Source organism: Cervus elaphus, chromosome 6 (assembly GCF_910594005.1).
Source record: "Cervus elaphus chromosome 6, mCerEla1.1, whole genome shotgun sequence".
Taxonomy (NCBI): Eukaryota; Metazoa; Chordata; class Mammalia; order Artiodactyla; family Cervidae; genus Cervus; species Cervus elaphus.
The window spans coordinates 13475112-13501936 of record NC_057820.1 but is presented as its reverse complement, the minus strand read 5'-3'; the positions used below and the strand labels follow the sequence as shown (position 1 = coordinate 13501936).

Genomic DNA, 26825 nt, shown 5'->3' with positions numbered 1-26825 from the left:
AGCGAGACATGAGCCCATTTGGATCATTCTGGCCATGAGCTGGAGAATTTGATGAGAATAGGATAAGGTCAGGTTGACTGGCTTGGGTTGACTCCAGCAATTCTCAAAGGAAATGAAGAGAAGATACAGAGAAGAGGTGGAAGGGGCAAGAGGATGGTAGAGAAGGCACACAATCTACAAGACTCATGGTTGAGTGGATGGGGAAGAAGAGGAGGAGATCAAGAAGGGTCATGTCGTCTCCTGTGGGGGAAGGACTGGGTTAATCATGGTGCCACAAACCAAGATAGAAGATTTGGATGTGTCCAATGAAAGTAATTAATGCCATGCTAAGTAGTGTATATGTATACGTGTGTGCTTAGTCACTCACGACTCTTAGCAAACCGTTGGACTGTAGCCTGCCAGGCTCCTCTGTCCATGGGATTTTTCAGGTAAGAATACCAGAGTGGGTTGCCATTTCCTCCTCTAGTGGATCTTCCCGACCCAGCGATGAACCCGCATCCCCTGTGTCTCCTGCATTGCAGGCGGATTCTTTACCCACTGAGCCATCAGGAGAAGGAAAAGGATACCCACTCCAGTATTCTGGCCTAGAGAATTCCATGGACTATATATAGTCCATGGGGTCGCTCGCTATGAGTCAGACACAACTGAGCAACTTTTACTTTCATGGTAAAACCCTTCTGTACACCAAAACCTGTTTCAGTTCTCTGTGGCTGTATAACAATCCCCCTGCCCCAAATTTAGCACCCTCAAACAGTAAACTTCTGTGTCATGGTCCTGTGGGGCCCAAAGTCCAGGTGTGGCCTGGCTGGGTCTTTGACCTCGAGGTCTTCCACAGGCTGCAGTGAAGGTGTTGGGTCTGGCTGCAGTTGTCATATGGCTGGTCTGGGGCAGAATTCCTTTCCAGCGTCGCTCAGAGGGCTGTTGCCAAGATTTAGTTCCTCACAAGCTATCAGACCGATGGCCTGTATTCTTTGCTGGCTGTTGGACAGAGGCCCCCTGTGCTCCCTGACCCATGGGCAGCTACATCATGGTGGCCGGCTTCCTTCCAAGTGAGGGAGAAAGAGACCTCATTTGACCTTGCTCAATCCTAGGTCTGTGAGATTCATCCCTATGGTTTCCTGAAGCACAGTGTTTTTTCATCATGGTGTAGAATTATACAGCAGGAATAGATCACAATTTGTTCTCCAGTTGATAGTTTATTTTTTTTTTTCTATTTATATTTGTTCAGTCATGTCTGACTCTTTGGGACCCCATGGACTGTATCCTGCTGGACTCCTCTGTCCATGGAATTCTCCAGGCCAAAATACTGGAGCTTTTTCCTTCTCCAGGGGATATTCCCAACCCATGGATTGAACCTGGGTCTCCCGCATTGCAGGCAGATTCTTTACTGTCTGAGTCACCAGGGAAGCCCCTGATAGATATATGGATTGTTTTAAATTTGGGACTCTTGTATGTTAAGTTTTCTTGAACATTCTTGTTCAGTCTGTTGTTAAACATATGTTCGCATTTCTGTTGGTAAATACCTAGGAGTAGGATTCCTGGCTGGTGGGGGGGGGTACATGTATTCAGCTTTTGTAGTGACTGTTGCCCACTTTTCAGGGTGTGCCAACCTGTGTCTCATCAAACGCGTGCGAGAAGTTGAGTTTGGAACCTCAGTACTTTTAAAAATTATTTATTTTTGGCTGTGCTGGATCTTCGTTGCTGCACATGGGCTTTCTCTAGTTGTGGCGGGTGGGGGCTACTTTCTGGTTGTGGTTTGCAGGCTTCTCATTGCGGTGGCTTAGCTTGTTGCAGAGCACAGGCTTCAGCAGTTGCAGCACATGGGCTCAGTAACTGTAGCTCCCAGGCTCTGGAGCGCAGGCTCCGTAGTTGTGGCTCACACAGTCTTAGTTGCTCCATGGCATGTGGGATCTTCCGGGACCAGGGATTGAACCCGTGTCTCTGCATTGGCAGGCAGATTTTTTTTTTTAACCACTGAGCCACCAAGGAAGCCTCTGGAACCCCAGTTCTTAAATGGGGCTTTTTAGCTTTTCTTGTTGCCACTGTGTGTGTGTGTGTGTGTGTGTGTGTGTGTTTTGGCCTCACCACGCAACATCTAGAATCGAAGTTCTCCAGAAAGAAAAGAATGATAGTGCTAAGTCTTGCGATCCCATGAATTGTGGCCTGCCAGGCTCCTGTGTTCATGGGATTCTCCAGGCAAGAACACCAGTGTGGGTTGCCATTTCCTTTTCCAGGAGAGCTTCCCGACCCAGGAATTGAAGCCAGGTCTCCTGCATTGCGGGCAGATGCTTTACCAATAGCTATGCAGAAAGCCCACCCAGGGATCAAACCTGGTTCTTCTGCATTGGAAGTACAGAGTCTTAACCACTGGACCACCAGGGAAATCTCTTGCTACTGATTTAAGATTGAGTTTTCTCAGCTCCAATAAATATGTTACCTTTTGTACATCTGCTTCCCCAGTTCCAAAATGTTTTTGACATCTCTGCATTCTTTTGGTTTTTGGGTACCATTTCTGTCACTGTAGTGGAGTTTCAGGATGGAGTGACAATAATGGTAGTGCTCAGCCGTGATCGTTAACTAGAAACCCTTCTCTAGCCTTTTGTGACCCGTTTTTTTCCCCCTTATTTCATCTTTTGTCCTCCCTCCCTTTTTCTCCTCTTTCCTTCCTTCCAACAGAAATAGTAACTGATGTTTAAACAGCCTTTCATAGGGATGTCTCCATATCATAAATCTTTTTGTAAACAGTTTACAAAATGCCTTGTAAACATCATCTTCAATAGCTGACATTATTCCGTTCTGTACTTAAATCCATCCCAGCTGTTGGATCTGAAATCATTTCCAGCTTATGTTCTTATAATAAACTCAAGCTTAATAACCATAAGTGCACAGTTGAAAATTATGTTTTTTTTTAAATTGTTGATAGGGTCTGGGGCTTCTCATAGGAATGTGTTCCAGAATGGTGATACAGAAACTGGAGAAGTTAAAAATAGCAGCAGCACAGCTGACATCTGGGCGATGTGAAGAGATCAGTCTTGAGATACTGAAGTATTCCTAAGGAGGGGGCATCTTGAAGCCTTGGAGCCAATGGATTTGCATCTAGGCTGTTAGCTCAGGGAACCATTTCATTTATAAGTTTGAGGTAGAGCTTTCCTGTTAGAAAGATAGGTGCCAGAAAGATGAAGCTACAGTAGAGGGAATGAGAGCTGGGTGATGATTCAAGAGCTCTCACTAGACAATATATATATATATATATACACACATATATATACACACACATACACACTGTGGACTATATATATATCATCCAAACATTTCTCATCTGCCACCTTGGTGATGCATTATAGCAACTCCAGGTGCAGGCACTGTTATCTCCAGTGTAAAGAAGAGAAGGTGAATGAAATAATGCTATTTGCAGCAAGCATGGGTGGACCTAGCGATTATATTAAGTGAAGTAATGAAGCCAGCCAGACAAAGACAATTATCATATGATAACGGCTTATATGTGGAATCTAAAAAAAAAATGATGCAAATGAACTTATTTACAAAACAGAAACAGATGCAGAGACATTAGAAAAGAAATGTATGGTTACCAAAGGGGAAGATTGAGGGGGAGGGATAAATTAGGAGTTTGTGGTTAACATATACATTTTACTATATAGAGAATAGATAACCTACAAGGACCTACTGTATAGTACAGGGAATTCTACTCAGTATTTTATAATAACCTATAAGGAAAAAGAATCTGAAAAGGAATATATTGGGTTGGCCAAAAAGTTTGTTCAGATTTTTCCTTTTGTGTATAACTAAATCACTTTTGGCTATGGTTTTTTCAGTAGTCATGTATGGATGTGAGAGTTGGACTATAAAGAAAGCTGAGTGCAGAAGAATTGATGCTTTTGAACTGTGGTGTTGGAGAAGACTCTTGAGAGTCCCTTGGACTGCAAGGAGATCCAACCAGTCCATCCTGAAGGAGATCAGTCCTGGGTGTTCAGTGGAAGGACTGATCCTGAAGCTGAAACTCCAATACTTTGGCCACCTGATGCGAAGAGCTAACTCATTGGAAAAGACCCTGATGCTGGGAAAGATTGGGGATAGGAGGAGAAGGGGACGACAGAGGATAAGATGGTTGGATAGCATCACTATCTCAATGGACATGGGTTTGGGTGGACTCCATGTGTTGGTGATGGACAGGGAGGCCTGGCATGCTGCGGTTCATGGAGTCGCAAAGAGTCGGACACGACTGAGCGACTGAACTGAACAGAAAGTGATTTTTCAATTCTGTTCAGTTCAGTCACTCAGTCGTGTCCGACTCTTTGCAACCCCATGGACTGCAGCATGCCAGGCCTCCCTGCCCATTGCCAACTCCTGGAGCTTGCTCAAACTTATGTCCATTAAGTCGGTGATACCATCCAACCATCTCATCCTCTGTTGTCCCCTTCTCCTCCTGCCTTCAATCTTTCCCAGCACCAGTGTCTTTTCTAAGGAGTCAGTTCTTCCCATCAGGTGGCCAAAGTATTGGAGTTTCAGCTTCAGCATTAATTCTTCCAATAAGTCCCTTCACTGTACACCTAAAGCTAACACAACCTTGTAGATCACCTATACTTCAATTTTTAACAAAAGGAAAGAAAGAAGACTGAGTCTCACAAGAGTGTGGCCAGTGTGCCCAAAGTCACACACATGCTCAGGTCTGGGACTGGACGCCCGGTTGCCGGCTCTTTGGTTTCCACATCCCCGCATCCATGTCACACCCACACACCACCTGCTTCCTTCTGTCTTGTTGTGCAGCAGAGACTTGGAAGTTGGGAGAGTGGGGCGTGGTCTTTGAGATTCGTTTCTTACAATCTTGCTTCCTCTCACTGGTCCCATGGGGCTGAATAGAGCCCTGTGGATGGGGATATTGCAAAGAGGGAAGGTGGGCCCCGGGAGTGAGGGGGGCAAAGAAGCTGTGGGTGTCCCCAGCCGTTAGACCCCCCACGGTCTAGTCCTCCTCCTGGGCTCTGCTGTCCCATCTGTCTGACGGGGTTGGAGGACTGGCCTTGCCTGGCTCTGGCATTCTGCCATCACTGACTCGTTCGTTCTTGTCTTGTAGGAACAGAAGCGGATCTTAGAGATGGGCATCACGGGTCCTGAGGGCCATGCTCTGAGCAGACCTGAAGAGGTAAAGGAGCCTCTGCTGGGTGTGACTCTGACATAGCTGAGAGCTTACCCCGATGCTGTTCCAGCTGGAATAGCTGGCTAGACCCCCCGCCCCCATCCCATTCCCCATATGAGCATCTCAGCACGTGTGGTCTTCTCCAGGGTCTGCCCTGGGGCTCGGGAGCTCTGGGGGCTGCAGATCCATCAGAAGAACTGGGAAAGGCTCTGCCTCTCCCAGGACCCAGGAACTTCCCACCAAGGCCCCATGGACACTCAGTCAGAATCATGACTGAGCACTTAGGGTATTTAATGACAGGAAAGTGGAGCCCCATGTCCCAGGCAGAACGAGTTCCAAATCACTGCCTCTGCACAGGCCTCCTATCTGCTATACTCTAAGACTTGACAGATTCCCCCAGGAGTGAGTGATAGGGTGCATGTGTGTGTGTGTGTATAGAGGGAACATTAGGAAGGCAAGCAGATTGAACATTGGACAGAATGGGTGCCCAGCATTTTCTGATGTCTCATCAGGTCATTAGAAGTCCTCCCTGATCTCCACTCTGGGCTGGTCCAGAACATGGGACATGACACATGAATATACAGACTCCTTACCCCAAGGATTCCTGAACTGGCCCAGTGTTCCAGATGTGAGGTCCATGCCCATGAGCTGGGTTCCCCGTCCCTGGTGAGACCAGGACAGACCGGAGACAGTGTTTATAAACCTTTATAGCATGTTATGTTGCCACCACCTCTAGGCATGTGAGCAGCGTGGGGACTCCTCTGGGTGTGGCTGCTTTCCCGGCACGTGGCCGTGGCTTGGGCTCCCTGCCAGCCAAGAGCAGCACAGCCATATGTGGGCCTCCAACCGATTGGAAATTAAAAACAAGACAATAAAAACATCACTGGTTCTTTTATTCTAGAAGTACTGGTCTAGGGGGTACAGAGACCAAACCTCATAGCACATAGTTTCACATGGTTGTTGAACAAATGAAGGAAGGAATGCATGGGGACACCTGTGTTCCCTGATGTCAGGAATTTTCTAAGTAACCACCTCCAGGCATGTGAGTTGGACCAGAAAGAAGGCTGAATACTGAAGAATCGATGCTTTTGAACTGTGGTGCTGGAGAAGACTCTTGAGAGTCCCTTGGACTGCAAGGAGATCCAACCAGTCCATCCTAATGGAAATCAACCCTGAATACTTACTGGAAGGATTGAAGCTGAAGCTCCAATATTTTGGCCACCTGATGCGAAGAGCTGACCTGTTGGAAAAGACCCTGATGCTGGGAAAGATTGAAGGCAGGAGGAGAGGAGGGCGACAGAGGGTGAAATGGTTGGATGGCATCACTGACTCAATGGACGTGAGTTTGAGCAAGCTCTAGGAGATGGTGAAGGACGGGGAAGCCTGGTGTGCTGTGGTCCATGGGGTCACAAAGAGTCAAACACGACTGACTGAACAACGGCAACCAAGCATGTGAGCAGCGTGGGAACCTTCTGATGGCCTGTTCCGCTTAGGTGATCTTCTGACAGCATTCAGAGCACTGCCAAGCATGCAAATACCACAATTCTGCCTTCCAACCCTCTAGCTGAATACATTCTGACTTACTGTTTTTTCCTTTTTGAAAATCAACCGTGTGTTCCTCCCTCGATGCAACAGATTTCCCTCTGACCACACTTCATGAAGGAGAATCTAGGAAGGCTGATCAGGAAGGGCCCTGGGTGCTCAGGGTGGGTGGTGCCCCCCACCCCTCCCCTCTTAATCTGTGTGTTCTCTGTGTCCGCAGCTGGAGGCCGAGGCCGTGTTCCGGGCCATCACCATCGCGGGCCGGATCAACTGCCCTGTGTACATCACCAAGGTGATGAGTAAGAGCGCGGCGGACATCATCACCCTGGCCAGGAAGAAAGGTATGTAGCCCAGCACCCGGGATCTCTGCTGGGTGTGAGGAAGGGGCGTGTCCAACAGGTTCAAGTTCACCGGTGGAGCTCTTGCCCAGGACAGAGACCTTCTGCCATCTGTGCCCAACCTGAGCTCCGTAGGCCAGGTTGAAAAGGGAGCTGGACAGTGGGCAGACGCCAGATGTGTGGTTGGTTTTAGGTTTGATTCCTGATGTGCCAAGGGCCCCAGGTAAGTGGTGTTCTGAGCCTCATTTTCTCCATTTGTAGCTAAGGTGATTATTCTCCTGTGTGGGTCACATGAGACCATGTATTTTATAGGTCTGTGAAGAGTTCCAAGTTCTCTCCAGGGTTTCACATCAAGGCAGTGATGGAGCTGGGGCTGCATCAGCTCCTGGGTCTTCCCTGCCTTCTTTTTGCTCCTCTCTCTGGGCCCTTCATCCTGGGTCCTCCATCCAGGGCCTCTTGGTGGGCACGTGCACCCAGGCTCCACCGTGGGGCCCACACAGAGCCTCAGCTGTAGGTTGGGAAGGAGGAAGATGTTGTTCCAGAAACCAGAGGGTCTGGGGGACAGCCCCGTGCTGGACATCAGGGGAGTGAGGCAGGAAGTCCGCCTCCAGCTCTAAGACTTGGACACACTACTTACCCTCTCTGACCGGCTCAATGGCCATTCCCCAGGGGACTCGGAGGAGGCGTCCAAGTGCATTGTCCAGGCCTTATGATTGAGGCCCACAGCTCCCAACAACCAGCAGGTCGAGAGTGAGGAAGGTTGCCCAGAGGAGCCTTCCTTAACAAAATCAGGGCAAGAGAGATGGAGAGAGAGAGAATGGCAGATGTACAGAGGAGAGAGAGAGAATGATGGTAGCACATGTCACACGGAGACAGTGGCTAGACTCTTTGATCTTTGTGGACATGCACCAAGGACATTTGCCACCCAGACAAAGTTCACCCCATCCACGCGCTGGGAGTCGTATGAGGTTGATGGGGAGCTGTGGGTCAGAGGGGGTGGCCAGGTGAAAATCAGCAAGAGCAACACAGCCCTGACAGCATCCACCCCCCTCGGTACCCAGAGGACTCCCCCTTCTTACAGGAACCCTTCATAGAAAGTGCAAGTGACTCTGGTCTTAAAAATCTTTAATAATATATGTTACTGGGTTGACCAAAAAAGTCAGAGTTTTTTCCATAAGATTTGACAGAAAAATCAAAACGAACTTGTTGGTCAATATATGTCCAAAATATTCATTCCACATGTAGTCAAGATAAAAGTACTAACAGGATATTTGGCATTGTTTTTTCTGTACTATCTTTAAAGTCTAGTGTGTATGTCACCCTTTCAGCACGTCTCATTTTGGACCAACTCCAAACGCCTGAAAGCCACAATGCGGCTGGTGGTTTTCATATGGAACAGAGCAGCTTTTTTAAAAAAATTATTTGTGTGGCTATGTGAGGTCCCAGTTGCATCGTACAAGATCTCCTGTTGTGCATGATCTCATTAGTTGCAGCTCGGCTGTCCCTCTGCAGGTGGGATCTTAGTTCCCCAACCAGGGGTTGAACTCGCATCCGTTGCATTGGAAGGCTGATTCTTAACCACTGGGCCACCAGGGAGGTCCTGAGACAGAGCAGTTTTGAACCCCAAATACCTGGTTTTAGTATTTTAAGGGCAAGCTGATGAGCGGAGGTGTTGATAGCGCATTAGGCCAGCTCAGCTTGCTGAGGACCAACTTCGGGTTAAAGATGAGGAAACTGCGGCTCAGAGCGGTAATAGGAACTTAGAAGCAGAAGTAAGCACGCCAGGTGGCTACGCCCGCAGGTCCTGGAGCTGCCGAGAAATAAGGTGACCACCAGCCATGCACGGTTATTTCAGTTTAAATGAAGCAAAATTAAATACAGTGTTTAAGTTGGCTCTTTAGTTGCTTCCCTGGTGGCACAGTGGTAAAGAATTTGCCTGCGAACAGTGGAGATTCAGAGATGTGGGTTCGATCCCTGGGTCAGGAAGATCCCCTAGAGAAGAGAATGACATCCTGCTTCCAGTCATGTTGCCGGGAAAATCCCACGGGGGTCTCAAAAGTGTCAGACACCACTGAGCGACTCAACAACAGTGGCATTAGCCCTGCTTTTCGTGCTCCAGGGCCACGTGTGGCTGGTGGCTCCTGCCCCGGACAGCTTGGCACAGGACAGTCCCACCACTGCTGTTGGGTGGCACCATCCCAGAGCCAGGCTGCTGGAAACCAAAGCCTCCCTCCCACTCGCCAGCAGTGTGGCCCCAGGCACATGCCACAGAGCCATGGGCCCAGGTCCCCTTGGCACTTCCTCAGCTGCAGGAATTCTCACTAAGCCTGAGACTTTGCCCGTGGGTTTTGTTCTGGCAGAAACACCTCTGGCCCCTCCCTGGTAAGTGAGTGCTCAGCAAGGAGCCCCCCAGCAGTGGCTTGGTGACTGCACACCCCGGTCCCCTCACTCCACAGGGTGGGACAGCCCTGAGGCTCCTGGAGCCCCCAGGGCACTGAGCTGTGGGCGCCCACGGCCATGACTGGGTGCTCACTCACCCATCCTCGGCGTCTCTCTTGGCCTATGTCATGTCCTCCGTGCCCGCCGAGTTGTTTCCTGGAATCACCTCCAGATAAAACGCTTGAACTCGACTTTTCACTTGAAGATCTGCTCCTGGCAGAACCCATGGAAGACAGCACATCAGGCGTCTGTGCCTCGATTGACCATCTTAAACGGAGATAATGATCAGATCCCCGTGCTGAAAGCATTGGCGGTCCACAGGGTCACTTGAGTGGGACAGCGGGTGCTGAATGCCTGGTGCCCGGGGGCTGGGGCTCTGGGGTGTGTGTGGTGAAGCCTGGTGGAGAGGACGGGTGTGATTTATCTGCAGTCTCATTAGCCGGCCTCTGAGATTCTATTTTCCTGCATCCACATCTCCCACGAGAGACCATCCACTGTCAACCATGCGTGTCTGTTTGCCTCCCCAGGCCCCCTCGTTTTTGGTGAACCTATCGCTGCCAGTCTGGGGACGGACGGCACCCATTACTGGAGCAAGAACTGGGCCAAGGCGGCGGCCTTCGTGACCTCCCCTCCCCTGAGCCCGGACCCCACCACGCCTGACTACTTGACCTCCCTACTGGCCTGGTGAGAGCCCTGCGGTGGCAGGTGTCCTGGGGCTGGGCAGGTGGGCGGGGTCTCGGGGGCTTGGCAGGTGGGCGGGGTCTCGGGGCTGGGCAGGTGGGCGGGGCCTTTGGGCAGGTTGAAGGTCTGAAGCCGGCAACTGCCTCAGGCGCATTTGTGAGCGGACCTTGGGCTGGGCACCCCGGGAGACCTCAGAACAAAGCTCCTCGTAGTTTACAGCAGGCCTTGGGGCCTTTTGGGCTTCTCTGGTGTCTCAGATGGTAAAGAACCTGCCTGCAATGCAGGAAATCCAACTCAGTCCCTGGATCAGGAAGATCCCCTGGAGAAGGGAAGGGCAACCCACTCCAGTTTTCTTGCCTGGAGAATCCCATGGACAGAGGAGCTTGGCGGGCTACAAACCATGGGGTCACAAAGAGTCAGATACAACTGAGCATCTTAACACTTTCAGGCCTTTTAATCAGTAAACTGTTCTATTCAAGTTTATAGATCACCTGCCATTCACTCAGCAATATTTAAGCACCTTCTGTGTACCCGGCACTGGGGTGCATTGGGAAGCACCCAGAATTAGGAATGTGAGACCAGGATCCCAGCCCTGTCTCATCCCCTGATGGGCTCTGTCAGCCTGGTCGTGTCACCTAACCTGTACTGTCTCTGCCTCAGTTGGCTCATCAGCAGGGTGGAGAGAACACAGTAACTACTGCAGAGCTGGGTGTGAGGTAGTGTGGGCAAAAAGCCTGGAATTCAGGGTTTGCAGCAGCCAGTGCATTCCGGTCTGCTTCCTGCACATAGTAGGAGCACAGCTCCTTCAGTCCCTTCTCTGCTGTCCGCCAGTGTGAGGGAAGAGTACTTGAGGCCACAGGAGAAGGCTAAGTGGTGAGGGGTGCAAGCTGCTCTGGAAGTGGAGATGCAAGCTTGGAAGGCTTCCTGGAGGAAGTGACATCAGGCCTGGAGCTAGGAGATGCATAAGAGTTTGCCTTATGGGTGAGGATAAGAAGGAGCTTCTAATCAGAAGGAGCCTTAAGAGGGTGAGGCTGTGTACCCAGCATTCAAATTCCTTTTCCCCAAAAAGGATGCAGTGGCCCATGACTTACACATCCAATTGCTTATTCCGAGTCTGCAGCCTGAAGTCTGGTGGGCAGATCCAAATCCAAAACAAACTCCTGATCTTCCCCCGGGGAGCTGCTGCTCCCCAGATCTTGCCCGTCTCAGGAGAAGGCAGGACATGGACCAAAGGTCCTCAAATCTGGCCACTTCCTCCTCCTTGGCTGCAGCCATCCTGGCTCAAGGACCATCGTCTCTCACCTCCTGAGTGGCCTCTTTTATTTCCATGTGGCCTCTTCTATACCCTTGTCGTATCACAGCCTGTTCTCACTAGATGCTGCGAAATTTTAAAACTTCAATCAGACGAAGCCATCCCTTGGCCAGGAGACCTCCAGGGTTCTCTCCTCTTGAAGTGAAACCCACGTTCCCATGATGTGCCTCAGGGCTGAACCTGATCTGACCCTCAGTCCTCACTAACACTGCCTGCCCTCTTCTCCCCTCGGCTCCCCGGTCCAGCCCACTGGTCTCAAGCTAAATGTACCCCAGGGAGGATGGTGCCACAGGGCCTTTGCATTCACTCTACCCCTGCCTAGCAGTCTTTTCTTACTCATCTTCTGATTTGCTCTTTGCTGGACGGTTTCTTCTCAGAGAGTTCGAATCATCTTCTGAGAAATGGCAACCCCAGTGCTACCCCACACACCCTGGTACTCATTCTCCTGATAGACTGTGTGTTCCTGACTTCTCCACCCTGCACCGGAATGTCAGCAAATGAACACAGACATTTGTCTCTTTCTGCTTGTAGGTGCATCCCCATTGCCTAAGACTATGCCAGACACAGGACCACACACCTTTGTTGAATAAATGAGTGAATATCACATCTGAATATACTTTTTTATGTCTAGATGATTGCTCACGTGCTTGGGGCTCTGAACTAGAGGCTGGCCTCTGCCCTCATTGAAAATCACAAAATAATGCTCCATTTATCACATTGATTTAGATGCTAGTTTGGGGCTCATCACATAGTCCCAAAGTATTTTCTCTCCAACGCCTGAGGGATGAAAGAGCAAACCCAGTGAGCTTGTGTCACTTTATTACAATTAACAAATCAACAAATAGCATTTTGTCCCTCGGGCACAGCGCAGAAACACCAGCCTTACAGAAGGATGACCCGTGGCAGCACTTTATGTTTTCCCATGTGACCTGGCAGGGATATGAGGCCAGGGGCATGACCTTCCTTCCAGCACAAACATCCCTGACTCCATGAGACTCACAGGCATGTGCTGGAGGCTAGGTGTTTGACTCACTTATTTATATATTCATTCATTCATTGGCTGCACTCAGGGTTGTTTTTTTTTCTTTTCTTTTTTTAAACCTTGAGATAAAATTCACATAACATAAAATTCACCGAGCACTCAAAGAGAAGAGGTTGATGGAGGAAGGAGAGAGAAGCAAGGGAGTTAACATCTTTGACACCTACTGAGTGCCGGGCGAGTAGCTCACTGGCTCCTCAGAGTGACCCTGGATGGAAGGTTGTATTCTCTTCTCCGTTTTATGCATGTGGAAAAGAGGAGTGACTTACCTGACCAGGAGGTGGCAGGTCTGGGATTTAAAAGCAGACCTGTTGGATTTGTAAAGTCAAAGGGTTGTTCAGAGGTCTAGTGAGATGCAGAGTGGAAGGAGAGTCAGCCTGTTCATCTTTAGTAGCTTCTGTTCTCAGCAAGTTTCTGCATGGATACTGCATCTTGGGGACACTGTGAACTCTCTCTCCAAGGGGTGAAAACATACCCACTAAGAGGGAAATGATGCCATTTGCAGCAACACTGATGGTCCTAGAGATTATCATACTAAGTGAAGTAAGACAGAGAAAAGCGAATGTCATATGATACTGAAAGCAGAAACAGACGTAGGATAGATGTTTTCACGATGTAGGAAACAAACATGGCTACCAAAGGGAAAAGGAAGGGATAAATTGGGAGATTGGTTGGGATCGACATACAGACACTAGTATATATAAAATAGATACTGATAAGGACCTACTGCATAACTCAGGGAAGCCTACTCAATACTCTGTAATGACCTGTGTGGGAAAAGAATCTTAAAAAGTCTATATGTATATGTATAACTGACTCACTTTGATATACAGCAGAAGCTCAACATTGTAAATCAACTATACTCCAAAATATTTTAAAAAGGAAAAGAACAGACCAGCACCCCAGGACCTGTTTTAGGGCAGGAGGAAAAGGCTGACCTGGGGAGCCTTACCCAGAGTCCACGCTCACACAGAACCTACTCCTGACGCCCAGGTCTCTTTCCAGTCTTCAACCAGATACCAAAGGCCAATGGACCTTGTGGTGTCACCCAGTAAAGCCTGTTGTTGTTCAGTCGCTCAGTCATGTCTGACTCTTTGAGACCCCATGGACTTCCCTGTCTTTCACTATCTCCCAGAGATTGTGCAAACTCATGTCCATCAAGTCGGTGATGCCATCCAACCATCTCATCCTCTGTCACCCCCTTCTCCTCCTGCCTTCAATCTTTCCCAGCATCAGGGTCTTTTCCAGTGAGTCACCTCTTCACGTTAGGTGGCCAAAGTATTGGAGCTTCAGCTTCAGCATCAGTCCTTCCAATGTATATTCAGGGTTGATTACCTTTAGGGTTGACTCGTTTGATCTCCTTGCAGTCCAGAGGACTCTCACGAGTCTTCTCCAGCACCACAGTTTGAAAGCACCAATTCTTTTGCACTCAGCCTTCTTTATGGTCTCTCACATCCATGCATGACTACTGGAAAAACCATAGCTTTGACTATATGGACCTCTGTTGGCAGAGTAAAGCCCATAATGTGCCCCGAATCTCATTAGGGTTTGAGTTTCACAGCCTTCTTGGGTGTTTAAGTCAAAGCCTGATCCTCAGCGTGAACTCCAGTCTGAACCCCACCCTGTTTTGCCTTTGCCAGTGGAGACCTGCAGGTCACGGGCAGCGGCCACTGTCCCTACAGCACTGCGCAGAAGGCGGTGGGCAAGGACAACTTCACTCTGATCCCTGAGGGTGTCAACGGGATAGAGGAGCGCATGACCGTGGTCTGGGACAAGGCGGTGGTAAGGCGGCGGCGTCTCCCCCTGGAATGTTCTAGAAACACCCTCCTGGTTCTCCTGGCCCATCGAAGCAGTGTGTTAGGCCCTTCTGGTTCCTAAATTTCCTTTCTTGCTTCAAGGGAGAAGCAGAATGTACCAGGATGGCACATGGAAAACAGGTGGACCCTTAGGAAAGCTTGAGGAAACTTCCCTGGTGGTCCAGTGGTTGGGACTCCAAGCTTCCAATGCAGGGGGCACGGGTTCAATCCCTGGTCAGGAAACTAAGATCCCACATGCCTCGAGATGTGGCCAAAAAAAAATTTCTTTTTAACTTAAAAATCTGTTTTAATTAAAAAAAAGGAAATCAATGCGAGCCCTGTAGCATCCTCTGCGTGTGCAGATAAGACAGCAGCTGTCTTTTAGTCTTTAAAGATGAAGATATTTTGTTTTGTTTTGAGCCACATTTTAGTCCATGTAAAGATAACTTTGTAAAGCGTGTGTGTGTTCGAGGTTAGGGTTGAGAACAGGGTACGGAGACTTCCTGTTTCATAAGGAATCCCTGGGTCACACCTCGATCACTCGCTTGAAACAGTAGATTTTTATTTTCGATTAAACTTGGGCCCAGTGAAACTGATCAGATGTCAGGATGGCCATCGGGAAAATATTAACACACCTTGGAGTAGTTAATTACATCTCCTCCGCTCTGATGAAGCCAGGCCCCTGGCACTCTTTCAAGGTGGCCTGGTTTCAGCGGGCAGAGGAGAAGAAAATTCCGGAGTCCTTACAAGGACTCGGCATTGGCTGCTTTAGATCTGTGCTGTCTGTCCCTTCTGATCCTACTGTGAGCCACTCTTCTCATCAGCGGATCTCTGCTTTAGGCTACTGGCAAGATGGATGAGAACCAGTTTGTCGCTGTTACCAGCACCAATGCAGCCAAGATCTTTAACCTGTACCCCAGAAAAGGGCGGATTGCCGTGGGCTCGGACGCGGATGTGGTCATCTGGGACCCAGACAAGGTGAAGACTATAACAGCCAAGAGTCACAAGTCGGTAAGTCCTGGTTTATCAGTGATGCTCCTGCCTTGGGTGAACGGTCTTGCTCTGCGGTCATTTTAGGAGCCTCTGGTTAAAAATGATTCATGAATTTTCTAATTAGAGTGTGATCTGATATCTGGTATGACTCTGTCATTCCGATTTCTCCTCTGGTTGGAGAGATTGGGAGAAGGGTTTGAAGCAGGCTCAGCTGAACTGTTCTAGCATCTCTCTCTCTCTCTGCTCTCTCTCCCCCTCGTCTGTTTCTCCCTCTGTCTCCGGGGTTCCTGGCAGCATTCTCAGCTGACTCTGCTGTTAATACTATGTGGGTGATATAACCTGAGCCTCGTAGAATTCCCCAAGTGAGGAATGCCACTGTGGCATTTAACTGTCCTTCCACTAAGAAGACAACAGATCATACTGGGCTGAGTGAGTGCGCAGTTGGCTAGTTTTGACTGGAGTTAATGATTTGCTTCTTGTACCGCTTTTTGGCATTTACAATCCACATTTATGCTTCAACAAAATTATAAATTACTACCTAGCGGGATCACTTCAGGACACGTTAGATGAGCAAATGTTGAAACTGAAAACAGATCATCTGCCTGGGTCCTGGGAGGCAGTGGCCACGAAGAATCTAAGGCGTAGTATTAGCATCTACTTATAGAAAATCAATCTGATTATTTCCCTGAAGCCCTGAGTCCACACCTAAAAACCATCACAAACACTAAGGCTAATTCCAAATCAATATAAAGAATCTGTACCTTTACTATGAGATAATGAAAGAGCACTTGGAACAACAGAATGGGGATCAAATTCCTGTTTTAAAAACAGTCAAAACTGAAGAGTTCCATAAATGCAATTTCTTCTATGCTAAAGATTCAGTAGAATAAAAATATCAGTTCTTTCTAATTTAATCTATAAAGCTGAAGTCATCTTCTCATAAAATATAATGGAGTTGTTTTTTAACTAGAAAAACAGGGTTCCTGGATGGAAAATGTGAGAATAGCCAAAACATTTCTGAAAAAAATGAAAGAACCAGTGCTAATCAGTCCAGTTATTATAAAGCTACAATCATCAGGATAGTTCGGTATTAGAGGATGAGAAAAGGGAGCCACGCAATAGACTGACCACATACAAGAGTTTGATTTCCGACCAAGGAGACAGTTGAAATTAGACAAAGACAGTTATTCAGTCAATTGTGTTTGAACACTTGGCTCACAGGGCTAGACCTCTGCTATACTCTTGACTGCAAAACAAATGGAAATGGGTCAAAGACTGAAATGAAATGAAGTTATGAAAGGCATCAGGCGGGTGCCTGATGAAATGAAAATTTAAATATGAAACCCATTTTAAAAATGATCATTTTTGAAGGTGGGAAGACCTAAGCAAGACACAAAACTTAGAAACTATGAAGGAGAAGACTGGTCTGTTTGACCACCGACTACATACAAATAAAACCAAGAAAAAAAAAAACCCTTTATATTACAGCGGGTAATAATACTTATTACTTTATATGACATCAAAAGGCAGAAGATGAACAGGGGAGTATTGGCAATACAAACAAAGGGAGAAAATTTTTTAATGTACTTTAATTTTTACTTTAAATTATGAACGTATGGTTACACATTTACAGGAGACTTGGAAGATACAGAACAAGGTTATATATAATTACACTATATATTACAGTTACTTTTTTAAAGTAGATAAAATAAGATTTTTAGTTGGAGTTTCAATATCAAACTCTTAAAAATGAATAAAATGAATATATAGAGAAGTAGAAGGATATTGTAGACCTGAAAAGCACTATAAACTATTTCAACATAATTAAGATTTATACAATTTTCACACAACAGTAGGATATAAATTCTATTCAAGCTCTCATACACAAATTTTTTTAACATTGAATGTGTCCTTTGAAACCATTAAGGAAAATACCAAGAGCTTAATAGAACAAGGAGCAAAAAACTCAGTGACACGAGAAGAAATACACAAAGGGTTGCTATTCATTCAGAAACAGACCTGACCTTACGTATAATTAACCGAATACAAATCACTGCAGTAAAATGCTATTTTCACCCGCCCCAGTGACTGGGATGCAGGGGTTTAAGAGGACAGAGATGAGGTCTGACAAGGAGGCCAACTGATTCATGGGGTTTCACTGGGAATGGAAAACAGTGCTGCCTTTTCGGAGGGCAAATCTAAGTTAAAATCCATTTACATGCTGGCCCAAACACCACGTCTAGGAAGATGTTCATATATGCCTGTGTGAACACCCATGTGTGTTTATCGTGCTTTTTAGCAAAAGCAGGGAAATGACCCTCATGTTTGTCCCTGGAAACTGAATAAGTAAATGATATTATGTCCCTGGTGTGCTGCAGTCCCTGGGGTCGCAAAGAGTCAGACATGACTGAGCAACTGAACTGAACTGATTATGTCCCTGGGGTGGAATCCAGTTCAGTGTTTTAAGGAATGTCAAGACATTTTTAGCCCAGGAGATGTGCCGACAGGAACATTCTCGGAGGTAAGAAGAAAAGCAAAAGTGAGAACTGTGTGCAGAGCACCTGGAACACGAGATAGTTACGCACATACGGAAAATATCTCGGGGCCCAGCATGGAAGCGACGGCAGTTTTATAAATAATAGTCGTTTGTACGGTTTGAATTTTTACTTTGTTCACGTAGCACCTTTAAGTAATGAAGCAATTCTATTAGCTTCTAAAGCTCTGTGTGGTTGTGGAAATTCCTTGGTGTTCCAGTGGTTAGGACTCTGCATTTTCACTGCCGAGGCTGTAGGTTTGATCCCTGGTTGGGGAACCGAGATCCCACAAACCACACTGTGTGGCCAAAGATTAAAAACTAATAGTAAAAAAACAAAACCAAAAAAGCCAAAACTCTATGTGTTTGTGAAATACAGAACGTGACATTGTGGGCAATTTAACCTGAGCCTCAGAAGAATTCCCCAGTGGAGGAATGCCACTCTGAGGCAGGGTTCTCAGTCTGAGGGTGAAGACAGACCTGCTTTTTAAAATGATGTATCTTTTGTTCAGTTGGAATTTTTACTGTCTACATGACCTACTTTTTGAATGATCAGAGAGTGTGGCTGGTGTTAGTTATATTCACTTTAGGAGTTATGAAAGGAATGCGTTATGTTTTAAGGAAATGATTTGTCTTTCAAACTATTTTTTAAAAAGACAGAAAAAATAAAAATGACCTTACCCAGTGCTGGAGGGGATTTCATAGACATGAAATCACTAAGTAGTCCCCTGTTGCCTCGTGTCAATTCATCTGATGCCTTCAGAAAATTATTTGGCAGTCTGCAATGAATGCCTTTCAAAAACTCATTTCCCTGTGACCCAGTAATTTAATTTTAGGAAACCATCCTAAAGAATGTCTTTAAAAATGAGACCCCAAATTGTCCATGTTAGTCAGAGTGGCTGCATTTGCTAACTCCAGGGACCCCATTCACATTCAAGATCCCCAGAGGGTATTAGTTAGATTGTATAAAACCACCAGCAACATGTAAGTTCAACAGTGAGGGGCTGATTATACCAATGAAAGAGCATACAAAGGAATATTGCATGGCCCTAAGGTGTTTTCCAGAAAGAATAAACACTGGAAAATGCCTGTAATAGCCTGTGTAGCAGAATCACCATCAGGATGAACAGGGCTCATGCAGAGAAAAGCCTGGGGAGCTGATTAAACCCAGTGGTTCTTGCCCCGCAGGCCGTGGAATACAACATCTTCGAAGGCATGGAGTGTCACGGCTCCCCGCTGGTGGTCATCAGCCAGGGCAAGATCGTCTTCGAGGATGGCAACATCAACGTCAACAAGGGCATGGGCCGCTTCATCCCCAGGAAGCCCTTCCCCGAGTACCTCTACCAGCGTATAAGGATCCGGAACAAGGTGACAGGGCAGAGGGCCCAGGGTCTCTGCCCGAGCTTCCCTTCCTCCTGTGTAGGAGGAGGGAGCCAAGGACTGGGGTCGCGGCGCCATCACCTGTGCCGGGGCGGAGGGAAGTGGGTGTGAGGTTGGGGTGCTGTCACTGACTCAGTGGGGACCTGCTTGTGTCCCTGGCCACACGCTGTCTCCCAGGACCTAGGGCAGACGCCCACAGACCCCTGGCCAGCTCTGAGCCCTCTGGCAGGCTCCCAGCCTCCCACCTAATTCCCTGCAAGTTTTAGCTTCTCTGCTCAGGGCTCTGTACCCCGGGGCAACCCTCAACCCATGCAGAGGGCTGGGTGCCTTGCCCTATTCACTTCTGGGTCCCGGCAGAGGTTTGCTTCGGTAGTTGTTCTGAGCCAGTTGCCCATAGGGGTGACCCTCTCGTCCTCTCTCCTCCTGTCTGGGATCACCTTCCAAACAAACTACCCAACAGCCCCTAATCCACAGTGAAGATAGGGCTTCGGATGCCCCCAGTCCACGGTTCGGGGGTCTTTGTGGGGGTGTCAGGGAGAGTGTTTTCCTCTTGGAAATGGCTTTGGAGTTCTGCAGGAAGTTCTGTGTGTGTGTATGCATGTGAGTGTGTGCGTGCCTGTCTTTATATGAATATGTGTTAGATTGTACGTATGCATTTGTGACGTGTGCATTATATGTGTGTATTAGTGTATATATGCAGGCATGCATGTACATGTGTAAATTGTGCGTATGCATGTGGTGTGTGTATTATGCCTGTTTGTTAGTGTGTATCCAGGCTTGTGTGTGCGTGTACACATCTGTGTGTGAATTATGTGTATATGTGTAGTGTGGTGTGTGCATGCATAGACATGTGTGCACACGTGTGTTTTCGTGTGTGCATTTAGGTATGCCGGTGCATGTGTATGTGTGCCTGTGTGTGGCGTGTGTACAAGCATGTGTGTGCATACTTGTGCATTTCCCAGGGAGACCACAGGTCACTCTCTTGCACATGGGAATGCATATGTGCATCTTGTTGATCAATTGCTCTTCTCACCCCTCTCTCAGGTTTCTGGGTTGCAAGGGGTTCCCAGGGGCATGTATGACGGGCCTGTGTACGAGGTGCCAGCCACACCCAAATATGCAACTCCCGCTCCTTCTGTCAAATCCTCGCCTTCCAAACACCAGCCTCCACCCATCAGAAACCTCCACCAGTCCAACTTCAGTTTATCAGGTGAGAAACTACAGCAGCCAAGGCTCCCCACCCTGCAGCGGCTCCCAGCGCCGCGAACTCCTAAGAAACGGACCCAAGGCCTCAGACACTCGAGAAGCCAAAGATGGGAGTGGGGGATCCCCTCCTCCCTTCCTCCTGGGGTTGTGCAGAAAGCCGAGGGGGTCCACGGGAGCAGCATAGAGATACATGACCCTGGTTTATGATGAATATGCATAAATTGTCAATGTGCTCGTCCTTAACGCACTTGGGTCCATTTTACATTCTTACCCATGAAGCTGAGCATGGAGTGGAAGTCACAGTAGCTGCCTTTGCTGGGTGTATCTTCTGGGTTGGATGTTTAGCCAGCCCCATCCGTGGTGGTTTGTCACACACTCTAGTAACTCATGACTGTTCCAGCCTCACAACAGCCCTGTGTGTACAGTCATATTATTTCTACTTCTTTAAGGAGGAAATTTAGGCCCCAAGACATTCAGTGTCAAAATGCCAGGGCTTGATGCTCAGCGAATGTGTGTGGACAAATCCTAAGTTTCCATGGTCCCTCAGCCTTGCTGAAGGTTCTTGGGACGCGTGTCTGCAATTTCATCAGCTCACCACACGAGGGCAGGCGTGCCTGTATTGGGACCTTGGAATTTCGATTGTTTGAGGTGTCAGCGTGGGTCACTTGCTGTGCCAGGGACTAGGAAGATGGTGATGAATAAGACATGGCTGGGCAGCCTCAGTCCAGTCCAGAGGTCAGCAGACTTCTTCTTAAAAGGCCAGATAGTAAATATTTTAAGTTTTGCGAGCGAAGAGGCAAAATCTAAGACCATTAAAAAATGCAAAAACTACTCTTAGTTCATGGGCTGTACAAAAACAGAGTTGAGTTTTGTCAGTGGGCTGATTTCTGGTCCAGCAGGGGTGAAGGGCATTTAAGTGGAAAGGCAGTGTAGTTGGCAAAAGGGAGGATGGAGGGACAGAGAGAAGATACCAGTTTAAATACCGGTTTAAATTGTGGGGGTGACAACCTACCACAGTAATTCAGAGATTATGTAACTGGGGACGTGAATTAGGGGATCCCTCAATCCAGACCTTCTTGCTTTCCCTGAGCCCATTTGTTCTGGAAGGAAAATCTGACTGGACCCTCCCCACAACACTCCTCCTCCCCAGCATAATCTAGCTTTCAATATTTATTTAATACATATTCATTGAGTGCCGGCACTGAACTTAGTTCTGGAATTTAAAATCTTTAACTGCAAGAGAATGCATGAGATTAGAACGGATGGTTAGCTTTGCAGATTTAAAACAAAAAAGGCTGTCCCTACCTCCTTGCAAATCTGCCCTTTGGAAATTGGGTGGGTAAATCCAGCCCTGAGTGTTCACACACAGGCACACATGCACGCACACACATGCACACACATGTGCCCCCACATGTAACACATAAAACTCCTTGGGGACGTTGGACTTTGGGGATGGACCACTTGGGGCTAGAATTCTGGCTTCTCTGCCCTCCAGTGGTGCCCCTGCAATGGGTGACCTGAGCCTCAAATTCCTCATCTGTAAATTGGGGATAAAACAACACCCCCTTCACAGGACTGCTCTGTGTCCTGAACTCAACAACATATGCTAAAGCACCAAGTCTGTGCCTGCACACAGTAGGCAGTCAATAATTGTTTGTCCCCCTGTTTTAGGCTTCCCTGATAGCTCAGTTGGTAAAGAATCCACCTGCAAGGCAGGAGACCCCGGTTCGATTCCTGGGTCTCGAGACCACCTGGAGAAGGGATAGGCTACCCACTCTAGTCTTCTTGGGCTTCCCTTGTGGCTCAGCTGGGAAAGAATCTGCCCACAATGCGGGAGACCTGGGTTCGATCCCTGGGTCGGGAAGATCCCCTGGAGAAGGGAAAGGTTACCAACTCCAGTATTCTGGCCTGCAGAATTCCAGGGATTGTATAGTCCATGGGGGTGGCAAAGAGTCAGACATGACTGAGCAACTTCCACTTTCACTTTCCCCTGTTGCAAGAACATGAGGCCAGACAAGAAAAGAGAACAGGGTGGTCAGTGCTGCAGGAGGGTGGCCTCGGGGCCTCGGGGGGCATAGAAGAGAGAGCAGTGGACCCCGTGGAGGTCAGGGAGCCTTCCCAGTGGTCAGCCTGGACTGCAGGGTGTGGAGGATGGAGGGCTGGTCAAGACAAGGGCTCCATGTCCCAAGGGCATGACGTGGGGACATGACCCGAGAGGGCAGGAACAGCCGGTGGAGCCGGTGTCCACAGATCTCCGAGTGACTGGCCGTGTCTATTCCCAGGCGCCCAGATAGATGACAACAACCCCCGGCGCACCGGCCACCGCATCGTTGCGCCCCCTGGTGGCCGCTCCAACATCACCAGCCTCGGGTGAAGGCGAGGCGTGGATGAGCCAGAGTGAAGGATTCTGGGAAGGACGTCCGCCCCTTACCCTGTCAGTGTTTGGAAGCCCACAGTTGTGTTTGGTACTGATGGAGGGGGGAGGGAGATGGAATGATGTTCTTTCCCTGTTCTTGGTTTAGGAAGCAGTGGTACTAGTGTGGTGTGTTTGCTTGGAAATCCCCCGCCCACAGTCGTGTGTTCATCCGAGTCCACCTCAGAGCATGGCGTCTCCGCAGGCCCCTCCTTAGTGAACACAGGTTCTGACCTTGTCTTGTACTGTCCCCCCCACTCCTGACGCCACGGGCTTCACGGTTCTCCGAGTGGTTCCCCTGCACCCCTCTAGCTGTTCTAGGATAGTTGATGCATGTTACTAAGTTATGTATGCGAGTCCGTGCGTGCGTCTGATGGAAGCCGGCCCGAAGACCCACGTAGACACGAAGCCCAGACCTCAAGCCCTCGCGGGGGCGGCAACTCCAGATCTCTTACAAGGAACGTGTGTCCTCATCGCCCCACCCCACCACACCCGCCGTGAGGTCCTGGGTGGGTTCCCCCAGGCCAGAGAGCCCGCCAGCCCCAACCGCTTACCGAGAAGCCGCACCCACGTCCCGTGTCGGGAACCCTGGTCTCCGTGGCGCCGCTAGCTCGCCATGTCTTTCCGGTCCGTGTGTGTCCTTCCAGCCAGCTCCGGACTGCGGGCCGAGCCAGGTTCACCCTCAGAAAGGGGTCTCCCGCCCGCGTTCGGGGCTGAGGACCGTGGGACCACGGCTGCTCCCGGTGCCCAAGTCCTGGTCCCTCCAAGGTGGATGATGGAGCAGTCGGATTTTTAAAGTTTTGTACATAGTTTTCCTTTGTAATCACCCCCATTTTTACTTAACGACTGACTTATTGTGACTCTTATTTCCGAATTCAAAGCTTGTGAAAAAATAAAAAATCAATGGCCCGTTCCCGGACTGGGGTGTTGGCATTTAACTGGCGGCTGGTTGGGTGCACATGCTTGGAGCGTCTCCTCATGGTAACCAGACCGAGGTGCTTACTTTAACAAGGACTCGTTAGGTGGTGGGGGAAACAGGGGAGGGAGCAGAGGGAGCCGGTCGTGATTTGGGGAGTGTTAGATGCTGAGACCAAGGACAGGAAGAGGAGGAGGATGGCTGCAAAGGGCCGACTTCTCCAGTGCAGACACTCTCACTATAGCCAGTTTCAAGCTAAACAACAGGAAGCCCGTGAGTCTGCAATCCATACACCAATCCGGTATTCAGTGCTATGCTACCCGTCCCAGCACAAATGGTCACTCGTGTGCCAACTCCCCTGCACTGTGACATGGACCTCAGGCCTGGGGACCCAACACCAACGTGTCCCATAGCAGCTGGGACCAGGACACCAGAGCCGACCTACAGTGTGTGGATTGCGATATGTACAGTGAGGGTCAGTGCATTTAGAATCATTTGCTTCAAGTTCTCCCCCAATGACTTCGACTCATGAAGCAAGAGAGCAAGAAGAGGATTCCTGAACAAAAAAGGCTTCTACTAAATTGAAATTTCCCTCCTCCCTCCTTCCCTACCTTTTTACTTCCACCAAGTATCTAAGGAGTGCCTGTTTTGTACTAGACATCATGCTAGTGAGGGGAATGTAATGAAGGTCAGATATTATTACCCAAACTACACATCATGCCAATTGCTATAAAGGAAGCATTTTGCAAGGAGCAGAGACATTATCTCCCACTCCTCATGTCTCCATAGAAGGAGAGGTGCCCACTCTTTGGGGGGGAAACATGGGGGCTCTCTTGGCCTCTTCCTCACTCATTCTCCCCCAGTGGAGGGAGAAACTACTTGATTTCTTCCCCGAACTGAGCGTGCTAACTGGCTCCCTTCCTCCATCCATGGAGATGACTGGCTTCAGGAAACACACCCCTCGGATGTGAATTTAACCACAAAGTTAGTGATGTTCATCAGGTAACCCTGGGAGGCTATGGGTTTATCTAGGATCTGGGTTAGGGGCGGGTTGAGTTGTGTTCAATGGGGATGGGCATATGTGCAGTGGAGATATCGCCAGCCATCCTGGCACAAATGGCCACACTCCTGTGCCAACTCCCCTGCATTGTGACATGGAGCTTAGGCCAGGGGACCCAACACAAATGTGTCCTATAGCACCTGGCACCAGAAATGCACCCAGACTGGAAGTGTGCCCAGCAAGGAGGAGAGGCCAGTGTTGCAGAGCCAGAAACTGGTCCATGGACATCTCTCAGCCGTCAGATGCAGCAGTAAGTGGAGCAACGTTAGAACAAAGAATTTCAGGAGTGGTTAGGCAGTTCACTGACCTAAAAAATTATTATTTTTTGTATTTGTGCTTTTGTGGAATTCAAAAAGTTTTAAAAATATAATTTGTTCTGATCTCCTCTCATTCTGAATATACATTCACTCTTACATCTTTTGTAATTTTATTGGCTTTTTAATGAAACTCTCCCAAATACACAAGTTTCAGACACCCTTCCATCTCCCCACCCCATCTCTAATCCCTACCAAATCTGGGTCCCCTTACCACTCTTCTTACTTTGTGGGGGTGACCCCGTGGAAGAGGCTTGTGACTGGGGCCATGTCTGTGTCTATGGAAGGAAGGGGTGGGCAGGTTTAGTTCAGAGGAATGTAGGAACAGGCTCTTTGTGGACACCAAGTCCCCAGTTTGGCTTCACCAATTAAAAAGCTGATATGCAGATCTGTGTAGCTGCTTTGCCTCAGTCTCAACTGGTTCCAAACTTGGATGAGAAATAAAGAGTGTCATCTACCATCCCCTCTCCCATCCCAGCAACAAAACATAGAGACAGATCTCAAGAGCGAAAGAGGAGGGCCTGATAGTGTCAAGGAGGGCAGGGGAGGTTCTTGAAGTTGTGAGCCAGCCCTGTTGAGATGTGAGCATGGCTAGGAGCTAATGAGGCAAAGGGGATGGGAGGTGGAAGAAGTGTTCCCGGCAGAATGTCATGTGCCAAGGCCATGTGGTAGGCGGGGGTTGTGGCCTGCATGAGGCCAAGAGAGGAGACAGGCTGGATGTTGGGTGTGGTGAGGGCATCAGCTGGGCTGGAAGGGTGGCTAACACCAGACCTCACCAGACCCGTGGTCTGTGTCCAAGATTTTGTTGTTTTTTTTTTTCCTCCTAAGAGCAAGGGATCACCACTGAAGAGCAGCAGCCAGATCTGTGTTTTAGGAAGTGTGGACAGGTTAGAAGAGGGTGGTCCGGGGCAGAGGGAAGAGCAGGAGCAGTTAGGAGGCTTCTGTGACAGCAACAAGATCAGCCCTAAGGTGATGAGAACAAGACAGACCCCAGGCTGGCTGGAGGAATCCTAGGAGTCTGTTGAGCTTGTATACCCCTTGGCTTCATCCCAGCAGCTCAGCTCAGAGAGGCTAAATTTGCACAAAAATCAATCTGCTAAACTTGTCATTATATTATCACTCATGAACCCCTTCCATTTCAGCTCCTTCTGTCACTGTAACCACCCACATCCCATAAGACCTGGGGACACAACCCAAACGGAGGGAGGGTGGCTGGGTCCCCCGGGGTCTTCTGGCCGCTTCTGTCTCCCCTGGCCCAGGGTGTGCTGTGTTCATGTAGCTCAGCATCCGGCCAGAAAGCCCTCCTCCACACCTGGGTGTCCTCCCGCCTGCACCCACCACCGCCAAGGGTCCTGTGGCTTCCGGAGTTCCACCTTCCGTTCTGATCACAGAGGCAATTCCATTATGAAAGACACCCCCAGAGTCAATCTGGGATGTGATGAAAACAAAGCCCACAAGCCTTTACGGAGAGTAACGTGCCCCACACTGTGCCAAGCGGTCCAGCAGCCTGTGACATGTGACATATTCCCTTGGGTTAAAGAAGCTACATTTAAGCAAAATCATCACCCATGCAAGATCGGTAGAGGTTGGTTGCTTCTTGTGATTTTCTGAGGATTCTGGTGCTGCCGGGGCGTCTGCAGTTACCAAACCCTCGTCGCCAAATCAGACATTCCCAACATAGGAGGCATTTGCCTCCAGACTGCCTCTGGGC

At 48.8% G+C, this 26825-nt stretch overlaps 1 protein-coding gene across 2 annotated transcripts in view; it reads left to right on the top strand.

Annotated features, from left to right (window-relative positions):
- Positions 1-23743, top strand: part of CRMP1 (collapsin response mediator protein 1) — a 63881-nt gene extending 40138 nt beyond the window's left edge. For both annotated transcript variants that reach the window (XM_043906217.1, XM_043906218.1), the window contains exons 7-14: positions 5090-5158; positions 6915-7035; positions 9999-10155; positions 14144-14285; positions 15140-15310; positions 19014-19193; positions 20250-20415; positions 22694-23743. In XM_043906217.1, coding sequence (XP_043762152.1) covers positions 5090-5158; positions 6915-7035; positions 9999-10155; positions 14144-14285; positions 15140-15310; positions 19014-19193; positions 20250-20415; positions 22694-22785 — 1098 coding nt within the window. In that variant the 3' untranslated portion in view covers positions 22786-23743. The remainder of the gene's footprint in view (positions 1-5089; positions 5159-6914; positions 7036-9998; positions 10156-14143; positions 14286-15139; positions 15311-19013; positions 19194-20249; positions 20416-22693) is intronic.
- The last annotated feature ends 3082 nt before the right edge of the window (positions 23744-26825 follow it).